The 24,692-nt window shown below is 35.7% G+C and overlaps 1 protein-coding gene across 1 annotated transcript in view; it reads left to right on the forward strand.

The window, feature by feature from the left end:
• LOC149803933 (protocadherin Fat 4-like) overlaps positions 1-24,692 on the forward strand; it is a 67,042-nt gene that overhangs the window by 12,703 nt on the left and 29,647 nt on the right. Inside the window, exons 5-9 of the mRNA XM_089954018.1 lie at positions 851-3,497; positions 7,850-9,087; positions 9,650-9,932; positions 17,200-17,348; positions 19,917-20,106. Of these exons, the coding sequence (XP_089810144.1) occupies positions 851-3,497; positions 7,850-9,087; positions 9,650-9,932; positions 17,200-17,348; positions 19,917-20,106 (4,507 nt within the window). The remainder of the gene's footprint in view (positions 1-850; positions 3,498-7,849; positions 9,088-9,649; positions 9,933-17,199; positions 17,349-19,916; positions 20,107-24,692) is intronic.

Below are 24,692 nucleotides of genomic sequence, written 5' to 3' on the forward strand. Positions count from 1 at the left end.
AATATTATCACTATACACCAATATTACACTGAGAAATACTATGCAATATTATCACTGTACACCAACCTTACACTGAGAAATACTTATGATGCTACACTATCACTCTACACAAACCTAACATTGAGACATACAGTGCTTCACTATCACTGTACACCAACCATGCACTAAGAAATACTATGCTACATTATAACTGTACACCAATATTACACTGAGAAATACTATGCTACACTATCACTCTACACCAACCATATTTTGAGACATGCAATGCTTCACTATCACTGTACACCAGCCTTGCACTGAGACATACTATTCTTAGTCACTGTACACCTACCTTACACTGATGAATACTGTTACACTGTCACTGTACACAAACCTTACACTGAGGAATGCTATGTTAAACTATCACTGTACCCACACCTTACAATGAAAAAACTATGATACACCATCACTGATACCCCAGTATTACATTGGGAAATAATGCTACACTATCAATGTACACCAGTCTTACAATGAGACATACTATGCTTCTCTATCAGTGTACACCAACCTTACATTAAGAAATATTATACCACTCTACCTCCAGCATACAAGTCTAGAATGTCCAACTCATTTATTTGTAGGAACCAGCAGAGACCAGGAACATTATTTGTTGAAAAAAGAATTTCCTTAACAATTTCTTTACATTTTGCAATAAATCTGAATTTCCCTAACATTCAGTGCCAAATGTGTTGAACACAGGTTCCACTCTATTCTACTACTAAGGGTGAATCATCATTTTTAGTGAGGACTTTGCAAATTAAATTTTTTTTCTGTGTTTTATTTGTTCACAACTTACATTTTTCACTTCCAGGTACAGTTGGGTATAGTATATTCTCTGGAAATGCAGAAGGGAAATTTGGTCTAAGTCGCAGCACTGGAGATCTTGAGATCATTGATTTATTGGATTACGAGACCACCAGTTCTTACACACTAGTTGTATATGCAGTGGATAAAGGTGCTTCCCCTCATACAGCTAGTGCTACAGTTAGCGTAACTGTTACAAATGAAAATGACAACAGTCCATCCTGTTCTGCAGCTCTGTATGTGGGAACAGTCTCAGAGAATGTTGTAGTTGGTACATCTGTTGTCGCACTGACATGTTCTGATAATGATGCTGGAACAACATTGACATATATAATAACTGATGGGGATATAAGTAATCAGTTTATTATGAATGGGATACAGGTTCAAACTCAGAATTTGCTTGATGCAGAGGTTAAGTCCAGCTATTCACTTACAGTTCAGGTGAGTGATGGAACTCTGAAAACGAACATCACTGTGAGTGTCTCTGTGACAGACTTTAATGACAATGGGCCCACATTTAATCCTGCTGGGCCGTATGCAGTAAGTTTCAGGGAGGATAGTAACACTGGAACATTAATTTACGATCTCAATGCCACAGATGCGGATATATCTTCTGGAACATTCTACTTCTCAATTACAAATGGGAATACAGGTAATGCTTTCACAATATCAGAATCAACTGGAGTTATACAGCTTCAGAAATCCCTCGATCGAGAAAACCTCAACAGCTACATGGTGTCAGTTGAAGTCGCTGATGGTGTTGGATCTGGAAGTTTCACATCAACGACAACACTAACTGTGACCGTTACAGATGTTAATGATAATTATCCATCCTGCAATGCAACGGTATATGCAGCCTTCCTTGATGAAAATGTTGCAGTTTCAACAACAGTAGTTGTACCATCATGTTCGGATGTGGATACATCAAGTCCCATATTGTTTTATTCTATAGTAACAGGAGATCCAGACTCTAAATTTTCTATAAACACAGCTACTGGAGAAATTCAAGTAAATGGTGTGCTAGATTATGAAACAAATACAAGTTACATATTGAGTGTCACAGTGGATGATCAAGGTAGCCCAGGATTGACTACAACTATCGAGGTGACAATCTGGGTCAATCCAATTAATGAATTTGATCCATCTATAAGTACCAGCTACACAGCTTCAGTGCCAGAGAATGCAGCCTTTGGGTACAGTGTTGTGCAGGTATCAGCTACAGACAATGATTGGGGTTCAAACCATGGGACTATCAGATATTCCATTATTGCTGGGAATAACAATGCACTCTTTTCCATAGACTCCTCTAATGGCAAAATAAGTGTGGCAGGAAATCTTGACAGAGAAACATCGGCCTCACATGTTTTAACCGTAACAGCATGTGACGGCACAGCTGGATCAGCAGATGCACGGTGTAGCACCACAACTGTTACCATAACCATTATTGATGTCAATGATAACTACCCCATTTTTAATCCCAGCACGTACAGCATCTCAGTTCTAGAAAATGCCACAGTAGGAGGGACAATTGTTCGTGTAACAGCAACAGACTCGGATGATGGCATGGCTGGAACATCAGGTCTCCAATATTCTATAGTGGATGGTAACAGTGCTGGGAAATTTACCATGAGTAGTTCCTCTATCACGCTATCGGGTGATATTGATAGCTATGTGACAGCTCAGTACCAGCTAAAGATTCAAGCCAGTGACCAAGGAACACCCAGTCTCAGTTCTTTTACTTATGTAACAATAAGTGTAATTGCTGTCAATGAGTACAGTCCCAGTTTCTCTGTCAGTGGAGATACAGTAACTGTCCCAGAAGATGAACTTATAGGTACAGTCTTGTACACATTTAATGCCACAGATCAAGATACTGGCAAGTATGGAGAGCTCCGATACAGTATCATATCTGGAAATGTTGACTCCAGCTTCCTGCTGGATGAGTTCACAGGTAAACTGCTGATCTGGTCACAGCTTGACTATGACACGCATCCACAGAATTATGCACTGATTGTGGAGGTAAAAGATAATCAGGATAATTACACAAACATTTTTTCAGCCACTTTTACGCTAACAGTTATCCTAACTGATGTAAATGATCACAGTCCAGTCTTCCACAGTGGTGGAGTGCCAACTAGTTCCTACACAATTTACTTGGATGAAAATATCAGTGTAGGATACACTGTCACCAGCTTGGTTGTAGCAAGTGATGCTGATTCGGGGGTCAACGGAAACATAATGTACACAATAGTATCTGGTGATGGAGCCTCAGTATTCTTGATTGATGTCTCCTCAGGTGTAATCACTACTAATGCAGCCATAGATTATGAGATAAAAACTCAATATTCACTCATTGTGCAAGCAGCTGACGGTGGTACACCATCTAAATCCACGTTGTGCTCCGTGTTGATCCGCATCAACGACCTTAATGACAATGCTCCTGTTTTCCAGACTTCCAATTTTGCAGTGGCTTTATCAGAGGCATCAGTTGTTGGTACCTCTGTTACTAAGGTAACAGCCACAGATGCAGACAGTAGCGCCAATAACAATAATGTTGTCCGTTACTCACTGACATCAACTACTTACTTCAGTATCAATCCAACGACTGGTATCATCAAGACAGCGGCGGTTTTAGACAGGGAAACAATAGCCAGGTAACTTAATAACATTCACATGGATGTTTAAAGCAATTACAGTAAAACCTGTCTTGAGAGACCATTAAAACAATTACAGTAATACCTGTCTTGAGAGACCCTTACTATTACAGACCACCTGTCTTGAGAGACTGCAATCTCAATGCACAGATATATTGATGATATAATGTTATGACCTGTCTTGAGGGACCACCAATCTTGAGAGACTATTATTTTTGGCAGAAGGGATGGTCTTTCAGGACAGGTTTTGCTGTTCAAAATACTAATTTTTTGTCCATTAATTCAACATGTACTGGATTTTGTACCATCTTTTTCACCATACATTGTATAAGAAGATGAAATGCAATAATATTTGAATAAATTCAAAATCATAAAAAATGCATATATAATAATTATGTTCCATATTTCAATGGGAAAGTTTTTTTGTGTGATGATACACTATTAAGGTCATGTATTGTTCAGAAACAAAATTGCTCATATTTTAATATACTCCAAAAGGACTTTGTCTTGAGAGTATAATAGAACCATCTTATACTGAGGTATGCTCCGAAAGGACTCTGTCATGAGAGTATAGTAGAACCATCTTATACTGAGGTATACTCCAAAAGGACTCTGTCATGAGAGTATAGTAGAACCATCTTATACTGAGGTATGCTCCAAAAGGACTCTGCCTTGAGAGCATAGTAGAACCATCTTATACTGAGGTATACTCCAAAAGGACTCTGTCATGAGAGTATAGTAGAACCATCTTATACTGAGGTATACTCCAAAAGGATGCTTTCTTGAGAGTATAGTAGAACCATCTTATACTGAGGTATACTCCAAAAGGATTCTATCGTGAGAGTATAGTAGAACCGTCTTATACTAAGGTATACTCCAAAAGGATGCTTTCTTGAGAGTATAGTAGAACCATCCTATACTGAGGTATACTCCGTAAGGACGATATTGTGAGAGTATAGTAGAACCATCTTATACTGATGTATACTCCAAAAGGACTCTGTCTTGAGAGTATAGTAGAACCATCTTATACTGAGGTATACTCCAAAAGGACTCTGTCTTGAGAGTATAGTAGAACCATCTTATACTGAGGTGTACTCCAAAAGGACTCTGTCTTATGAGTATAGTAGAACCATCTTATACTGAGGTATGCTCCAAAAGGACTCTATCATGAGAGTATAATAGAACCATCTTATACCAAGGTATACTCTGAAAGGACTGCACTAATCATAGAAATAGGTGTATATTGACATGCAACCATGTTAAATATGGTTCTCAGCAATCAAGAACTAAAATCAGTTGAAATAAACTGCATAGCAATAACAAAGAGAAAAATAATGATCATAAAAAGTACCACATAGAATTATAAAAGGAGCAACAGTTTACCCATGACTACAAAGACTTATAAATGGGGCATCAGTTGACACATGACCAATGAGACTTATAAACAGGGCAGCAGTTGACACATGACCATAGAGACTTATAAATGGGGCATCAGTTGACACATGACCATAGAGACTTATAAACAGGGCAGCAGTTGACACATGACCATAGAGACTTATAAACAGGGCAGCAGTTGACACATGACCATAGAGACTTATAAACGGGGCAGCAGTTGACACATGACCATAGAGACTTATAAACGGGGCAGCAGTTGACACATGACCATAGAGACTTATAAAAGAAGCAGCAGCTGACACATGACCATAGAGACTTATAAACGGGGCAGCAGTTGACACATGACCATAGAGACTTATAAATGGGGCAGCAGTTGACACATGACCATAAAGACTTATAAATGGGGCAGCAGTTGACACATGACCATAGAGACTTATAAAAGGGGCAGCAGTTGACACATGACCATAGAGACTTATAAACAGGGCAGCAGTTGACACATGACCATAGAGACTTATAAAAGGGGCAGCAGTTTACCCATGACCACATAGACTTATAAAAGGAGCAGCAGTTTACCCATGACCACATAGACTTATAAAAGGAGCAGCAGTTGACACATGACCACATAGAATTATAAAAGGGGCAGGAGTTGACACATAACCACATAGAGTTATAAAAGGGGCAACAGTTTACCCATGACTACAAGGACTTATAAAAGAAGCAGCAGTTGACACATGACCATAGAGACTTATAAAAGGGGCAGCAGTGGACACATGACCACACAGAATTATAAAAGGGGCAACAGTTTACCCATGACCACATAGACTTATAAATGGGGCATCAGTTGGTCCCCATGACTACAAAGACTTATGAAAGGGGCAGCATTTTGCTAGGAATATTTTTTTAAAGATCTAATTCATTTTTTTTTAAGGTTTTTGAGCCAAAGTGTCCATAAATTACCCATATTTGAATAGAAAATATTTCTGAAAATTAGACTTATTTTCCCTATATATAGTTTTAAGAAAAAAGAGATGAAGAACATTCTACCTGCCAGCACATTCTACCTGCCATCACATTCCACCTGCCGTCACATTTCACCTGCCATCACATTCTACCTGTCATCACATTCTACCTGCCATCACATTCTACCTGCCATCACATTCTACCACATTCTACCTGCCATCACATTTCACCTGCCATCACATTCTACCTGCCTTCACATTCTACCTGCCATCACATTCTACCACATTCTACCTGCCATCACATTCTACCTGCTTTCACATTCTACCTGCCATCGCATTCTACCTGCCATCACATTCTACCTGGCATCGCATTCTACCTATCACATTCTACCTGCCATCACATTCTACCTGCCATCACAATCTACCTGCCTTCACATTCTACCTGCCATCACATTCTACCTACCATTACATTCTACCACATTCTACCTGCCATCACATTCTACCTGCTTCACATCCTACCTACCATCACATTCTACCTGCCATCACATTCTACCTGCTTTCACATTCTACCTACCATCACATTCTACCATATTCTACCTGTCATCACATTCTACCTGCCATCACATTCTACATGCCATCACATTCTACCCATCACATTCTACCTGCCATCACATTCCACCTGCCATCACATTCTATCACATTCTACCTGCCATCACATTCTACGCCATCACATTCTACCTGCCATCACATTCCACCTGCCATCACATTCTATCACATTCTACCTGCCATCACATTCCACCTGCCATCACATTCTATCACATTCTACCTGCCATCACAATCTAACTGCCATCACATTCTACCTGCCATCACATTCTACCTGCCATCACAATCTACCTGCCATCACATTCTACCTGCCATCATATTCTACCTGTAAATAAACTCACCTCAAAAGAATTTGGACATAAACCATTCTCCCAACTGACAACTATATCGAATCACAGCATATTTACGCAGTAAATATGTGATGCAAATTCGACTAAAAAAGAAATTTGTTTACAGTCTACTGTTACAAATAATATTTTGCAAATATCCAACCACATTATGGTGAATATGGGAATATCTGCATCCAGTAATCCTCATTTCACATAAATATTGCAACAATGTAATGTTTAGTTATAAAGTGACATTTTAGGATGAAGATAGACTCTGACTGGTACTGTGTACCATATCAAACAGTGTGACATCACATGCATCAGACATTCTGTGTTGAAAAATGATTTTGTCATTATAAAATGTTTCTTCAGATGGATGCTTGTTCTTTGATTTATTTTAGTTCATTTGGGACTATTTCTTATGCACAACAAATGAAAGGTGCAACATCTGTCAAAATGAATGAAATTATTCATTTTTCTAAGTAATTTCAACTGAAATAATAACTATGTAATAAAAAGAATCTCAAATGGATAATGATTTAATATTAAATTTATCAAACTCGTTGAATGATATTGAACTTTCATAAACTGTGGTGAGCAAAAGCTGGACTTTATTCAATTTGTTTAATAAATTCAGTATTAAATCATTACCCATTTGAGATCCTCTATTGATAAATTCAGTTGCCAGAAAGTTGTTGTCACTTGTCCAGAAAACTGTCGATAACATTGTTTTATATATATATAGTTTAAATTGTTACTACCGGTAAGTTTATAAGTTTTCTTAAATATTGGTTTGATTTCTAATTGTAATTCACTTTTTCTGTTTAGAAGTTCTTGGAAAATTTGAGGAAGTTAATAAATAGTTTCATTCCTCTAGTTACATGTTCAGTTTGACAGAGAATACATTTTTTTCAGTCCACATCAAAGTTTTATTTGTCCCAGGGAATTGGATTATTTTTAATGACATTATGAATGGTATAAAATATTGTTATTCATGCTCAACATTTTAATATCTATGAATTGATTTTCGTAAGTTGAATTAATTTCTTGATCTTTGTTCTTATAGCCATACTTTGACAGTACTAGCCATTGATCAAGGCACCAACCCCTCCTCAAAGACAGGTACAACCACGGTCACCGTCATGTTGAATGATGTAAATGACAACAATCCTGTCATCAGTGGAACATATGATAAGTCTATTGCTGAAGACACCACCATCAACACAGTGGTGTTCCACATAACGGCCACTGATGCCGACAAGGCTGAAAATGCACTCTTAACCTATACTATCACTGCAGGAAATACAAACTCAGATTTCAAGATCGACTCGTCTCTTGGAATAATCCAGGTTCAAAATGTTCTTGATAGAGAGACAACTAACACATACTATTTAAAAGTGACTGTTTCCGATAATGGAGCAACACCCAGAAGTGCGACAATGACTGCTACTGTTACCATACTCGATGTAAATGATAATAATCCAATGTTCACCGCTACTTCTTTCACCTTCTCTGTATCGGAGAATGTTCCAATAACAACTTCAGTTGCCAGACTGACTGTGACAGATCGTGATATTAATTTGAATGGTGCCTTTACATTATCTATTCCTATCTTTTGGAAGGGTACAGCATCCCACTTTACAATCCATTCCACCACCGGTGTAATTAGCACGGCAGGTTCTTTAGATAGAGAAGCTTTAGCTGAATATCAGTTTTTGGTCAGAGCCGTTGATGGAGGTACACCGAGGTTATCAAGTGAGGCTAATGTGACGATAACAATCAGTGACTATAATGATAATCCCCCCATCTTTGGAAATGCTACATACACTGGATCATCTGTTGAAAACCAGCCTGTTGACACAAGTATTTTGACAGTGGTTGTCACCGATGCAGATATTGGCATAAATGCAGCCATCACCCTCAACATCGATACTTCCACACCAAATGGGGTTACAGCAAGTCAGTATCTTAAGGTGAATTCCATGACATTTGTGATTTCGGTCAAGCAAGTAATTGATAGAGAGACAGTATCAAGTTTTAGTTTCAACTTGATTGCTACCGATGGTGGCACACCAACTATGTCGGCCACTACATCCATTAGAATCACAATCTTGGACATCAATGACAATGACCCTATATTCTCCTCAGCATTCTACAATTCTGAAATTGCCTACAATGATGGTTGCCAGTTAACCATCACCACGGTAACAGCTACAGATGCTGATGAGGGGGCCAATGCTGAAGTGAGCTATTACTTCACTCAAAACAACTACCCAACCCTGTTTTCATTGGATGGCAACACAGGTAAAACCATAATCTATCAGTTCTTTCTACTTTTGACAAAATGTGTTAATTTTATGATGAAGCTTTCATCAATGATTTTGGGCCATCTTTTTTCTGTTTATTAAATTAACACAATGCTGCTAATATATTTGGCTGTGTTGTACAGTAGACCCTCAATATAACAAATGATTTTGGGTACAGACAAATCAGTTGTTATAATGAGGCATTCATTATAATAAAGTAGTGGTTTTTATATACAGGCTCTATCTGGGATATAATGCAGGTGTTCATTATACTAATAAATGATAACAGCAAGGTCCATTTCCCGAATACTGCAGGGAATGTGTGTATGTATATATATATATAAATATATATATATATATATATATATATATATATATATATATATATATATATATATATATATATATATGTTTGTGTGTATGTCTGTGTATGAGAGTATAGTTGCTAGTTGCTATCAGTGTGTTAGTGTATATATATATATATATATATATATATATATATATATATATATATATGTATTTCACATTGAATTTGTTTTGATTTTCTTCTCAATCTACAGGTGATGTCAAACTGTTTGCTACTGCCACTTCTGGAACTATCTACAAAGTTGATGTAGCAGCCAAAGATAATGGATCACCACAACGTACCTCCATTACTGCTTCAACAGTCCGCATCGATACATATTCGCCAAACTCTGTCATCATCGCATTTTACCTTAGCATCAGTAAGACAAGATACACAACTATGGAGATGGCCTTCCTGTCACAGCTGACTGCAGTGTATCGAGTGACATATAGTACTTCCGAGGCTAAACGTTGGTGTGTAACAGAGCTGTCCTCAACGTAAGTAACGTTGGTGTGTAACAGAGCTGTCCTCAGTGTAAGTAGAGTTTCCAGTTATTTAAGTTCCTGCATTCATAACTCTATGTAAAGCCACATATATCATTGAAAATATTTAGATTCTTTGTTGAAAGGATGTTTTATATTAAATTTTCATTTACAAATATCAAAATTGATTCTGCCATTAAGACATGACTGCATTGTTTTTAAAGAAAAAAGGAAATGAGATTCAGTTATTGTTTAAAGACCTAATATTACATTGGTGTTGCTTTTTTGCATCCACATGGCATTCAAAATCCATCAGGTCAGACAAGTCTATGGAGTTTTTTCTCTCTCACATGGGACAGGACAGATAAGTCAGCATAGGACAAATCAGGAGATTTGCAAAATTTGGTCTGGAGTTTTTACTTCAAAAAAGAGGTTTTTCAGTGAGAATTGGGAATTCTCATTGCAGCATGTCTCTTAGACTTTCTTATCACATCAAATGCCTAAAGCTTGGATATTTGTATGAGAACTTTTGTGTGATCTCTGGGTCATGGAGTACTATTTTGACTAGATTTGGGGGCCCCGAGTGGCTGAGTGGTCTAAAGCGCTCACTGTTACGGATTACTGCCATCTCACCTCTGTCTATGTGGGTTCGAGTCTCAGGCTTGGCTAATGTGATTATGTGAGAAAGCTTGCCGGTAGCTTCTCTTGGGTCGGTGGTTCTTTCCAGGGTTTTCCAGGGTTCTTCCTCCACCATTAATACCGGCCGCCATATATAGCCTATCTTGTGCTGAAAAAATGGCGTTAAACCCCATTACGACGACGACTAGATTTTGAAAAATTATTTGCAACTGAATAGCAGAGGTTTTTGTTCAGCATCAAGATGGAAAACATTTTCTCGGTACATATCCCTTTATTCACATTTGATTCATATTCCATGAACACAGATTTCAGTGGTGGACTGTTTGTTGTCACATTGTCCATGATAAATAAAATGTCATTCTTGCTACATAGTGGACTCTAAAATCATCTTTACAGAATTGGCAGAATGCATTATTATTGGCAGAATGCATTATTCTTACCCTTTGAACTTTTTTACCACTGAAATTCTATCTTATATGTTACTTATATCACTAAGCTTTAACTGATTTTAATCAAACTAGAAATAAAGTGCAGGCTCTCGTACCAATATATTTTTTAAAACCATTAGGACAAAAATACCAAATTAAAGCAAAAACTTTTCATAATTTTGAAACTAAAAACATTGTAGAAAAAGAAATAACAAATAACAATAGATGTTTCACAATTGAGCAAATTTTCTGCAGAACAGAATAATTTAGAAATTCTTTCTGTGTAGTGCAATTGTGGACTGGAATCATCTGTATACATTCATATTCAGATTCAGACTTAAATCTATCAGTGCAAAGTAATTAGTAATAGCATGGTAATATAGCAATAGCATAATAATTTACCAATACTAATAGCATAGTAATTTGTAATAGCATAGTAATTAGGTAAGAGTAATAACATAGTAATTAGTAATGACATAGCAATTAGATAATAGTAATATCATAGTAATTAGTAATAGCATATTAATTAGTAATTTCATAGTAATTAGGTAATAGCATGGTAATTAGTAATTGTTAATAGCATATTAATTAGTAATAGCATAGTAATTAGTAATATGGTGTATAGGTAATAATAATAGCATAAAAATTAGTAGTAATTAGGTAATATTAATATCATATTAATTAGTAATAGCATAGTAGGTAGCAATAACAGCAATGAGTAATAGCATAGTAATTAGGTAATGGCATAACATACTAATAGTAATAGCATAGTAGGTAGCAATAACAGCAATTAATAATGGCATGGTAATTAGGTGATAGTAATATCATAGTAATTAGGTAATAATAATGCATAGTAATTAGTAATATTAATAGCATAGTAATTAGTAATAGCATAGCAAATAGGTAATAGTATTATTATATTAATTAGAATTAATTATAATTATATTAATAATTATTAATATAGTAATTAATAGTAGCATAGTAATTAGGCAATATTAATAGCATAGTAATTAGTAATAACATAGTAATTAATAATATTAATAGCATAGTAATTAGATAATAGTAATAGCATAGTAATTAGTAATAACATAGTAATTAGTAATAGCAGAGTAATTAGTAATAGCATAGTAAATAGTAATAGCATAGTAATTAGTAATAGCATAGTAAATAGATAATAGTAATAGCATAGTAATTAGTAATAACATAGTAATTAGTAATAGCATAGTAATTAGTAATAGCACAGTAAATAGTAATAGCATAAGAATTAGTAATAGCATAGGAATTAGGTAATCTTGCATCTGAATGGTTAAGCTTGTAACAACTCTGTTGGTCAAATTTATCATCCAATGTTGATTAGCCTTGGAACATATGCTTATATCATTGTGACCTTGGACAATTTCAGTAGTGAGAAAGATACATGAATATTAATAAGGTGATCTTGCATATGATTGGCTGAACTTTTTGCCATCTTAAAAAGCCATAGTTCTGATTTTGACCAAAATCGGAATAAGGGCTTAGATTATTAAGAGTACATAATGCTATATTTCAAAATAAGCTTGAATCATGAATATAGAAAACAAACAAGTCAATTACAATTTGCTTTATGATACCAATCAAAGCTGTATTAAAACCATGAATTCCCTGAATTATCAACAGCTAGTTCATGTACCCACTAGGGTAACAGAGGTATCTGAAACACTAACTGATCACATTTATACAAACAATGCTGACAATATTATAGAAGTTACAGTTCCCCAATATTCCATTAGTGATCATTATCCTATATGCTGTACATGAAAATTAAGTTAAAAATGTAAAACTTGTCATCACATATATAACAAGTATCGAAAAACGAAAAGATTCAATTCACAAATATTCCTTAAAGAACTAAGAGATATCATTGGTCAGTAATTGAATCTTGTAATGACCCATTCAAATGCTAATGACATCTAGATAGATATGTTTACGGATTCCCTGAACACTCATTGAATCTTGTAATGACCCATTCAAATGCTAATGACATCTAGATAGATATGTTTATGGATTCCCTAAACACTCATTGAATCTTGTAATGACCCATTCAAATGCTAATGACATCTAGATAGATATGTTTACGGATACCCTGAACACTCATGCTTCTATTAATTTCAAGATAGTTAAGCAACAAAATCAACCAGCTGTTAGTACAATTTGTAGAAGTCTTTGGTATGAATCGGCTGGAGTATGAACTCACAACCTCTTACATGCAAGGCAGATGCTCTAACTATTAGGGATTCAAAAGCAAAACCTACTATTCCACTGAAATATCAGATCTTATTTTATGCTTAATTTTGTCTCCATTTTTTACATTGTCAGAATCATTCAGTATTTAATGATGCTGAACACCTTCATATTGCATGCACGTGTGCCTAAAGATAGTATAGTGTATTAGGAACTACCTTGCGAACAAACTGTCTACATTTGTTTAGTAGACACTTTTAGTTTTGGTTCATTAAATTTGTTTCTGAATGAACTAAACAGCTGTTTCATCCATTTGAAAGAATAGATGATAAAGTTAATGATGTGAACATTTTTCATTGAGTCAGATACCAAACTTTCAAACAAGCAAATGTATGAAAATGATATTCACAATGTCACAAAAAAACATGAGAGATGCAGTAATTGAAAATACTATTCTGATCATCGAAAAAGTTATTTAGGAGAATATCCTTTTGCAAATAGAATGTTGAACTATGAAAAGTGCTGTCTAGGGTCTAAAGAAATAAGCATCGAAAAACATATTGAGACCAAGGGTTATCACACATCTATTAGTGACATACCGTTTTACAAGTTTGTCAAAATACTTAAGAAAACAATGCAGCCGAAGGTTTTAGTAGGAAATTTAAAGCCTCAGAGCCAATAATCCAAGACAATAAAAAAGTACTATTTTCACTGGGTAAATGGAATGTCACAGTGCAACAGCTGCTTTTAAATTGTCCCCATGGAACTATTTAATGTTAGTCTAGCATAGAAGACATGATAGAGGTTATAGCTGTGGTCCCTCCAACAGCGAAATGCAAGTGACAGGGCATACACATTTTTCTTTAGCTGGTAATAACAATTGTAATAAATATACTTACATTTATGCACATATTTATTAACAAAGAAACAAAATTCATGTGCATTCATTTACAATATGCCTCTAAATTTCAATTTTAAGGAGATCAAAACAACAATTCTTTTTTAAACTGATGCAGAGCATGCAACTAAGTTAAAAGGTCACTGGGTGGAACTGTGTGCATGAATATGATATTGTGTGTTCATGAATACAGATATTGTGTGTTCATGAATACGGATATTGTGTGTGCATGAATATGGATATTGTGTGTGCATGAATACGGATATTGTGTGTTCATGAATATGGATATTGTGTGTTCATGAATACAGATATTGTGTGTTCATGAATATGGATAATGTGTGTTCATGGATATGGATATTGTGTGTTCATGAATATGGATATTGTGTGTGCATGAATACGGATATTGTGTGTGTGCATGAATACGGATATTGTGTGTTCATGAATATGGATATTGTGTGTTCATGAATACGGATATTGTGTGTTCATGAATATGGATATTGTGTGTTCATGAATATGGATATTGTGTGTTCATGAATATGGATATTGAGTGTTCATTAATATGGATATTGTGTGTTCATGAATATGGATATTGTGTACTGATGAATACAGATATTGTGTGTTCATGAATACGGATATTGTGTGTTCATGAATACGGATATTGTGTACTGATGAATATGGATATTGTGTGTTCATGAATACGGATATTGTGTGTTCATGGATACGGATATTGTGTACTGATGACTACGGATATTGTGTGTTGATGAATACAGATATTGTGTGTTCATGAATACGGATATTGTGTGTGCATGAATACAGATATTGTGTGTTCATGAATACGGATATTGTGTACTGATGAATACGGATATTGTATGTTCATGAATACGGATATTGTGTGTGCAATGAATATGGATGTTGTGTGTGCATCAATACAGATATGGTGTGTTCATGAATACGGATATTGTGTGTTCATGAATACAGATATTGTGTACTGATGAATCTACGGTTGTGAATTTATTTTGGAATAAAGCATAAGCAGCAAGAGGAATCATTTAATCTTTGCAGCATTGCAAGCACCATATTGACAGCATTGCAAACACCATATTGCCAGCATTGCAAACACTATATTGACAGCATTGCAAACACCATATTGCCAGCATTGCAAACACCATATTGACAGCATTGCAAACACAATATTGCTAGTATTGCAAACACCATATTGACAGCATTGCAAACACCGAAATGGCCATCATTGCAACCACCATATTGCCAGCACTGCAAACACCATATTGACAGCATTGCAAACACTATATTGACAGCATTGCAAACACCATATTGCTAGTATTGCAAACACCATATTGACAGCATTGCAAACACCATATTGCTAGTATTGCAAACACCATATTGCCAGCATTGCAAACACCATATTGCCAGCATTGCAAACACCATATTGACAGCATTGCAAACACCATATTGACAGATTGCAAACACCATATTGCTAGTATTGCAAACACCATATTGACAGCATTGCAAACACCATATTGCTAGCATTGCAAACACCATATTGACAGCATTGCAAACACCATAATGCCATTAGTCAATCTGGAGTGTACCACATCTGTCGACTTAGCAGCACCACCTGTATGTGACATCAGGACAAACGCGATCACACAGATTATTTCTCTTTATTATCATGTATTCAGAAGACCCCAACATGACTGGGGGTAACTTATGCAAAACAAACAACTATTCCACATGAAGCAAGGCTCAAATCCATGGTAAACTTAGTTTTGTTGAAATGATAAAAAAAAAACAGTTGTCATGCAAGCGCTTTTATGTAATGCTTAAAGAGCAATAATGAATAAAATTTTGCATAAATTCTTTAAACTTAATGTTAATAGTTATAACTGATTCTATGTATGTGTGTGTGTGTGTGTGTGTGTGATTTGGATTTTTAACATTGCTAACAAAAATGTTCAGTCATATCACTAAATTGTCTGCAGGGGCCCCGAGTGGTCTAAAGCGATGACTTATGGATCATTGCGATCTCACCTCTGTCTGCCTGGGTTTCGAGTCTCAGGTTCAGCCAATGTGGGCATGTGAGAAAGCTTGACAGTAGCTTCTTTTGGGTTGGTGGTTCTTTCCAGGGTTTCCACAGGTTCTTCCAACACCAATTATACTGGCCACCATGTATAGCCTATCTTGTGCTGAAAATTGGCATTAAACCTTAACAACATGAATGATGTCTGCAGTGTGGCAGATTATAGTGATGTCTAGCACTGGGGCATCATGCAACATACATATAGCATTATGACCCACCCAGTCCCATTATCCTGACACCAAGCCAACCAGCCTTAGCACTAACCTGTTATTGCTGATTGCCAAGCAAGGCAGCTGCTAGTGCCATTATTATAAGTCTTTGTTATGACTTGGCCGGGGTTGGAACCCACAACTGAGGTTGATGCTTTAACCACTTTAGCCACCAGAGCAGTCATTGTTATTCTGGAATAAATCAATGTGAATGAAGTACATGTAGAAATCTTGATGCCCTGTTTTTTCTATGATGACACAGATGGGGCAGAAAATCAGGCCATAAACTTGACAGGCTTAGTCAGAAGAATATGTGCCCAAGCAGCAATGGGACATGTGTAATGAAGTGAAAAGCCCAATACATTCAGAATATATGCTTCCATTAACAGGAACTAATACAGTAATGCATGAAACCTAGCTTTAGTTAAGTCCCACTATGCTTTTCCCACATGACATTTTGTGGCAAATATAGCACTTAAATGCCCATTCCTAATGATACCATATTATTGTTGGTGTAATATTACAATAAATACTTTTTATCCTCTTTAATAACTTGGAATAGAACTTGAATACTGTGACAATGCATCCAATCTTTAGGAAAATGCCTTAGGGAGATGGAAGAATTTTGATGTGTAAGGGAGGCAGCTGTTTAACCTGAGATAAATCTAAATTGAAAAATTACGGTTGGGAATTATATCAGACAATTGCTGGACATGTAAAAAGGTGGCCCTTAAGGGAGTTTAGTCTATATATTAAACAAGAAACATAGATCTGACATTGTCTATTTCAGGTCCTGTAAGGTACTGGTGTATGTAATTAAAGATGACAGTGCCTCTACTATCGGTGATCTCAGTGTTGCCAAGCCATTCCTGACCTCAGATGAAGCTTACAACATTGCTGCTAAAGACTCTGTGGGTACACCAGCCAATGATATTGTTGGTAGGTTTCATTCTATCCTACTACATTATTTCTACCTTTTTAGCTTTTCATCCAATTTAGTTATACTTAACTTATACAGACTTTTCATTAGTTATTTTACTTCAGATTATGTTTGGTCACCGGAGTCTAAAAGTTATTTGGGCTTTGCTCTTTTCCTTCAGACATTATAAGTATATGTAAAGTCCCAAGAAAAGTTAAACATCATGGGCTTAGAATGCCCTGTTCCTTTGTATATTGCAAGTAACATTTTATTTATATGATATTTTGCCATTGTTATATTTCCCAGTTTGTTTCACACATACAATTTACTGTATGATTATTACATATGTAACTTCAGCTACAGTATTCACAACATATTTAGGCCTGATGGTTATTGCTATTCCTGTTATAGATAGAGGCCTGAAGATTATTGCTATTCCTGTTATACATACATGCCTGATGATTATTGCTATTCCTATAATACATAGAGGCCTGATGATTATTGTTATTCCTGTTATACACATAGGCCTGATGATTATTGCTCTTCCTGTTATACATTGAGGCCTGATGATTATTGCTATTCCTGTTGTACACAGAGGCCTGATGATTAGTGATATTCCTGTTGTACACAGAGGCCAGATGATTATTGATATTCCTATTATACAGAGGCCTGAAAATTATTGCTATTCCTGTTATACACAGAGGCCTGATGATTATTGCTATTCCTGTTATACATTGAGGTTTGATAATTATTGCTATTCCTGTAATATACAGAGGCCTGATGAGTATTGCTATTCCTGTTATACACAGAGGCCTGATGATTATTGCTATTCCTGTTATACACAGAGGCCAGATGATTATTGATATTCCTATTATATATTGAGGCCAGATGATTATTGATATTCCTGTTATACATAGAGGCCTGAAGGTTATTGCTATTCCTGTTATACATACATGTCTGATGATTATTGCTATTCCTATAATACATAGAGGCCTGATTATTGTTATTCCTGTTATTGTTGTTGTTGTTATAGGGTTTAACGCCATTTTTCAGCACATGATAGGCTATACATGGCAGCCAGTATTATTGGTGGAGGAAGAACCCGGTAAAACCCCAGAAAGAACCACCAACCCACGAGAAGCTACTGGCAAGCTTTCTCACATATCCACATTAGCCGAGTCCGAGACTTGAACCCTCGCAGATGGAGGTTAGATGGCAGTGATCCGTGATGGAGAGCGCTTTAGACCACTCGGCCACTCGGGGCCCCCATTATTCCTGTTATACATATAGGCCTGATGATTATTGATATTCCTGTTATACACTGAGGCCTGATGATTGTTGCTATTGCTGTTATATATTGAGGCCTGATGATTATTGCTATTGCTGTTATAGATTGAGGCCTGATGGTTATTGCTATTGCTGTTATACATTGAGGCCTGATGATTATTGCTATTGCTGTTATACACATAGGTCTGATGATTATTGCTATTGCTGTTATACACAGAGGTCTGATGATTATTGCTATTGCTGTTATACACAGAGGCCTGATGATTATTGCTATTCCTGTTATATATGTAGCTCTTATGACTATTGCTATTTCTGTAATACATACAGGCCTGATGATTATTGCTATTCCTGTAATACACACAGGCCAGATGATTATTCCTGCTATTCCTGTAATGCACACAGGCCTGATAATTATTACTGCTTTTCCTGTAATATATACAGGCCTGATGGTTGCTATTCCTATAATATATACAGGCCTGATGATTATTGCTATTCCTGTGACATATTCAGGCCTGATGATTATTGCTATTCCTGTAATACACACAGGCCTGATGGTTATTACTGATATTCTTGTAATACACACAGGCCATATAATTGATATTCCTGTAATATATACAGGCCTCATGATTATTGCTATTCCTGTAATACCCACATGCCTGATAATTATTACTGATATTCATGTAATAAACACAGGCCTGATGATTGTTATTCCTCCAATATATACAGACCTGATGACAATTGCTATTCCTATAATATATACAGCCCTGATGATTGCTATTCATGTAATATATACAGGCCTGATGATTGCTATTCCTGTAATATATGCTGGCCTGATGATTGCTATTCCTGTAATATATACAGGCCTGATGATTACTGTTATTCTTTTAATATATACAGGCCTGACGATTATTGCTATTTCTGTAATACACACATGCCTGATGATTATTGCTATTCCTGTATTTTTGCCATTCCTGTAATTCATTCATGTATAATGATTATTGCTATTATGTAATAACATACAGGCATGATAATTACTGTAAATCCTGTAATACACATACATTCAGACCTGATTATTATTATTACTATCATTATTATTATCATTGCTATTCAGTTGAAATCTTAAGTAGAGCTAATAGTATAGACACTGAACTTCTTCTGGCTGTTAGGTGTGTGTATACATAGAATGGTACAGTAGCTGTTAGGTATGTATACATGGGTTAGTACAGTAGCTGATGTGTTTATACATGGGTTATTAAAGTACAGTAGTTAATACCTGATTTTTCATTGCAATATCTTTACAGGTCCTGGCTGGTACAACTTTAACATCACAAAGGTAGAGAAGTACTATGTTGTGGAGTCAGCCAGCTCAGAGAAACCCTGGATAGAAACTACCATAGGTATCGCTGTTGTATCCACTTGTTCCTTAGTGGCTCTTCTGGCCCTGATAGGGATTACTATTGCCATCGTCCGCTACCTCAGGAAAAATAAAGGGTAATTGCATAGAATTCTTATATTATTTTCAAACATTACATGTATTTTGGATTAATCATACAACAATTTCTCATAACTTGTATTTAACGCCGTAGAGCTCATCGTCATTGTAGCCAGTGTTTTACTAGTGAACAAAGCTGGAGAATCTTGAGGAAACCACCTGATCATGAATGGGAGACCACTCTACCCTGCACATTCTTAAACTGGGGATCAAACTTGGAACTGCTGAGGTGCATTAATAAAAGTGTCATCAAAGTTTGGTGACAGAAAATTAATGAAGACCAAACAAGTTTATTTGTTATTGTCCCACTCAATAAAATAATCTTATCCTTATATCCTCCAGCTTTTCCATCCAGCCATCAGCTAACTTTACTTGGAATTGTTAAATTTTACACACATGTGGATGAGACCTTCAAAGACCTTCCAATACCTTGAATGATGTTGAAAATCATTCAAAGGGTTTGAGTTCATGCATTCCATGACATCATTTATAAGAACTTATTCTTTCTGATTACCCATCTTCACACTCACAAATACTCACAAATCTTCTGGAATAATACAATTGGTAGCCTCTTCTACCAGCTCTATGTTGTATTATTCTAGAAGAAATATATTGGTTGAGTTTTTTTTACCAGCTCTGTGTTTTAATCTTCTAGAAGAAAGCCATTGGTTGACTTTTGTACCAGCTCTTCTATGTTGTATTATTCTAGGAGAAAGCTATTGGTTGACTTTTGTACCAGCTCTTCTATATTGTATTATTCTAGGAGAAAGCTGTTGGTTGACTTTTGTAACAGCTCTTATATGTTGCATTATTCTAGGAGAAAGCTGTTGGTTGACTTTTGTACCAGCTCTATGTTGTATTCTTCTAGAAGAAAGCCATTGGTTGACTTTTGTACCAGCTCTTCTATGTTGTATTATTCTAGGAGAAAGCTATTGGTTGACTTTTGTAACAGCTCTTATATGTTGCATTATTCTAGGAGAAAGCTGTTGGTTGACTTTTGTACCAGCTCTTCTATATTGTAGGAGAAAGCTATATGTTGACTTTTGTACCAGCTGTTCTATATTGTACTATTCTAGGAGAAAGCTATTGGTTGATCTTTGTACCAGCTCTTCTATGTTGTAGGAGAAAGCTATTGGTTGACTTTTGTACCAGCTCCTCTATGTTGTATTATTCTAGGAGAAAGCTGTTGGTTGACTTTTGTACCAGCTCTTCTATATTGTATTATTCTAGGAGAAAGCTATTGGTTGACTTTTGTACCAGCTCTTCTATATTGTATTATTCTAGGAGAAAGCTATTGGTTGACTTTTGTACCAGCTCTTCTATATTGTATTATTCTAGGAGAAAGCTATTGGTTGACTTTTGTACCAGCTCTTCTATATTGTATTATTCTAGGAGAAAGCTGTTGGTTGACTTTTGTAACAGCTCTTATATGTTGCATTATTCTAGGAGAAAGCTGTTGGTTGACTTTTGTACCAGCTCTATGTTGTATTCTTCTAGAAGAAAGCCATTGGTTGACTTTTGTACCAGCTCTTCTATGTTGTATTATTCTAGGAGAAAGCTATTGGTTGACTTTTGTAACAGCTCTTATATGTTGCATTATTCTAGGAGAAAGCTGTTGGTTGACTTTTGTACCAGCTCTTCTATATTGTAGGAGAAAGCTATATGTTGACTTTTGTACCAGCTGTTCTATATTGTACTATTCTAGGAGAAAGCTATTGGTTGATCTTTGTACCAGCTCTTCTATGTTGTAGGAGAAAGCTATTGGTTGACTTTTGTACCAGCTCCTCTATGTTGTATTATTCTAGGAGAAAGCTGTTGGTTGACTTTTGTACCAGCTCTATGTTGTATTCTTCTAGGAGAAAGCTATTGGTTGACTTTTGTAACAGCTCTTATATGTTGCATTATTCTAGGAGAAAGCTGTTGGTTGACTTTTGTACCAGCTCTTCTATATTGTAGGAGAAAGCTATATGTTGATTTTTGTACCAGCTGTTTTATATTGTACTATTCTAGGAGAAAGCTATTGGTTGATCTTTGTACCAGCTCTTCTATGTTGTAGAAGAAAGCTATTGGTTGACTTTTGTACCAGCTCTTCTATGTTGTAGGAGAAAGATATTGGTTGATTTTTGTACCAGCTCCTCTATGTTGTATTATTCTAGGAGAAAGCTATTGGTTGACTTTTGTACCAGCTCTATGTTGTAGGAGAAAGCTATATGTTGATTTTTGTACCAGCTGTTTTATATTGTACTATTCTAGGAGAAAGCTATTGGTTGATCTTTGTACCAGCTCTTCTATGTTGTAGAAGAAAGCTATTGGTTGACTTTTGTACCAGCTCTTCTATGTTGTAGGAGAAAGATATTGGTTGATTTTTGTACCAGCTCTTCTATATTGTACTATTCTAGGAGAAAGCTATTGGTTGATCTTTGTACCAGCTCTTCTATATTGTATTATTCTAGTAGAAAGCTATTGGTTGACTTTTGTACCAGCTCTTCTATGTTGTAGGAGAAAGCTATTGGTTGACTTTTGTACCAGCTCTTCTATATTGTATTATTCTAGGAGAAAGCTGTTGGTTGACTTTTGTACCAGCTCTTCTATATTGTATTATTCTAGGAGAAAGCTATTGGTTGACTTTTGTACCAGCTCTTCTATATTGTATTATTCTAGGAGAAAGCTGTTGGTTGACTTTTGTACCAGCTCTTCTATATTGTATTATTCTAGGAGAAAGCTATTGGTTGACTTTTGTACCAGCTCTTCTATATTGTATTATTCTAGGAGAAAGCTGTTGGTTGACTTTTGTACCAGCTCTTCTATGTTGTAGGAGAAAGCTATTGGTTGACTTTTGTACCAGCTCTTCTATATTGTATTATTCTAGGAGAAAGCTATTGGTTGACTTTTGTACCAGCTCTTGTGTATTGTATTATTCTAGGAGAAAGCTGTTGGTTGACTTTTGTACCAGCTCTTCTATATTGTATTATTCTAGGAGAAAGCTGTTGGTTGACTTTTGTACCAACTCTTCTATATTGTAGGAGAAAGCTATATGTTGACTTTTGTACCAGCTGTTCTATATTGTACTATTCTAAGCTATTGGTTGATCTTTGTACCAGCTCTTCTATATTGTATTATTCTAGTAGAAAGCTATTGGTTGAGTTTTGTACCAGCTCTTCTGTGTTGTAGGAGAAAGCTATTGGTTGACTTTTGTACCAGCTCCTCTATGTTGAATTATTCTAGGAGAAAGCTATTGGTTGACTTTTGTACCAGCTCTTCTATATTGTATTATTCTAGTAGAAAGCTATTGGTTGAGTTTTGTACCAGCTCTTCTGTGTTGTAGGAGAAAGCTATTGGTTGACTTTTGTACCAGCTCTAAGTTGTATTCTTCTAGGAGAAAGATATTGGTTGACTTTTGTACCAGCTCTTCTATGTTGTATTATTCGAGGAGAAAGATATTGGTTGACTTTTGTACTAGCTCAATACTGTACTCTTCTGAGTTTATAAGAACATGTCTGGTTCCATGATGATTGCAGAGCAGCTCTTGACTAGTCTAGTAATTATCAAGTTTTCTTTTAAATGAAAGTACTGTTTTACATTCTATCACAGATAGATGTGATCTGTTCCATGATTTCATGATTCTGAAGCAGAAATAATGATTCCTGATATTCAGTCATATTCTAAACTTATACATAGCTTTAAATTATGTTCTTGTTTTGTGGCTTGTTCTCAAACCTGAAAAATGCTCAATACTTCTGGGTCATATTTTCCCAGCAAAGTTGTGTCTACTTCAGTCTTGTTGCCTCTCACTCTTCTGGATGCAGATGTAATCAAATTAAATCACATTAACCTGCCATCATGATACCACCATGAGTCACATTAACCTGTTGTCATAATACAACCATGAGTCACTTTAATTTGTCATCATAATACAACCATGAGTCATTTTAATCTGTCATCATAATACAACCATGAGTCATTTTAATCTGTCATCATAATACAACCATGGGTCATTTTAATCTGTCATCATAATACAACCATGAGTCATTTTAATTTGTCATCATAATACAACCATGAGTCATTTTATTTTGTCATCATAATACAACCATGGGTCACATTAACCTGTTGTCATAATACAACCATGAGTCACTTTAATTTGTCATCATAATACAACCATGAGTCATTTTAATCTGTCATCATAATACAACCATGAGTCATTTTAATCTGTCATCATAATACAACCATGGGTCATTGTAATCTGTCATCATAATACAACCATGGGTCATTGTAATCTGTCATCATAATACAACCATGAGTCATTTTAATTTGTCATCATAATACAACCATGGGTCACATTAACCTGTTGTCATAATACAACCATGAGTCACTTTAATTTGTCACATAATACAACCATGAGTCACATTAACCTGTTGTCATAATACAACCATGAGTCACTTTAATTTGTCATCATAATACAACCATGGGTCATTTTAATCTGTCATCATAATACAACCATGAGTCATTTTAATCTGTCATCATAATACAACCATGAGTCATTTTAATCTGTCATCATAATACAACCATGGGTCATTGTAATCTGTCA

The sequence above is a fragment of the Sinohyriopsis cumingii genome, chromosome 3, assembly GCF_028554795.1.
Source record: "Sinohyriopsis cumingii isolate HCF-2022 chromosome 3, ASM2855479v2, whole genome shotgun sequence".
NCBI classification, from domain to species: Eukaryota; Metazoa; Mollusca; class Bivalvia; order Unionida; family Unionidae; genus Sinohyriopsis; species Sinohyriopsis cumingii.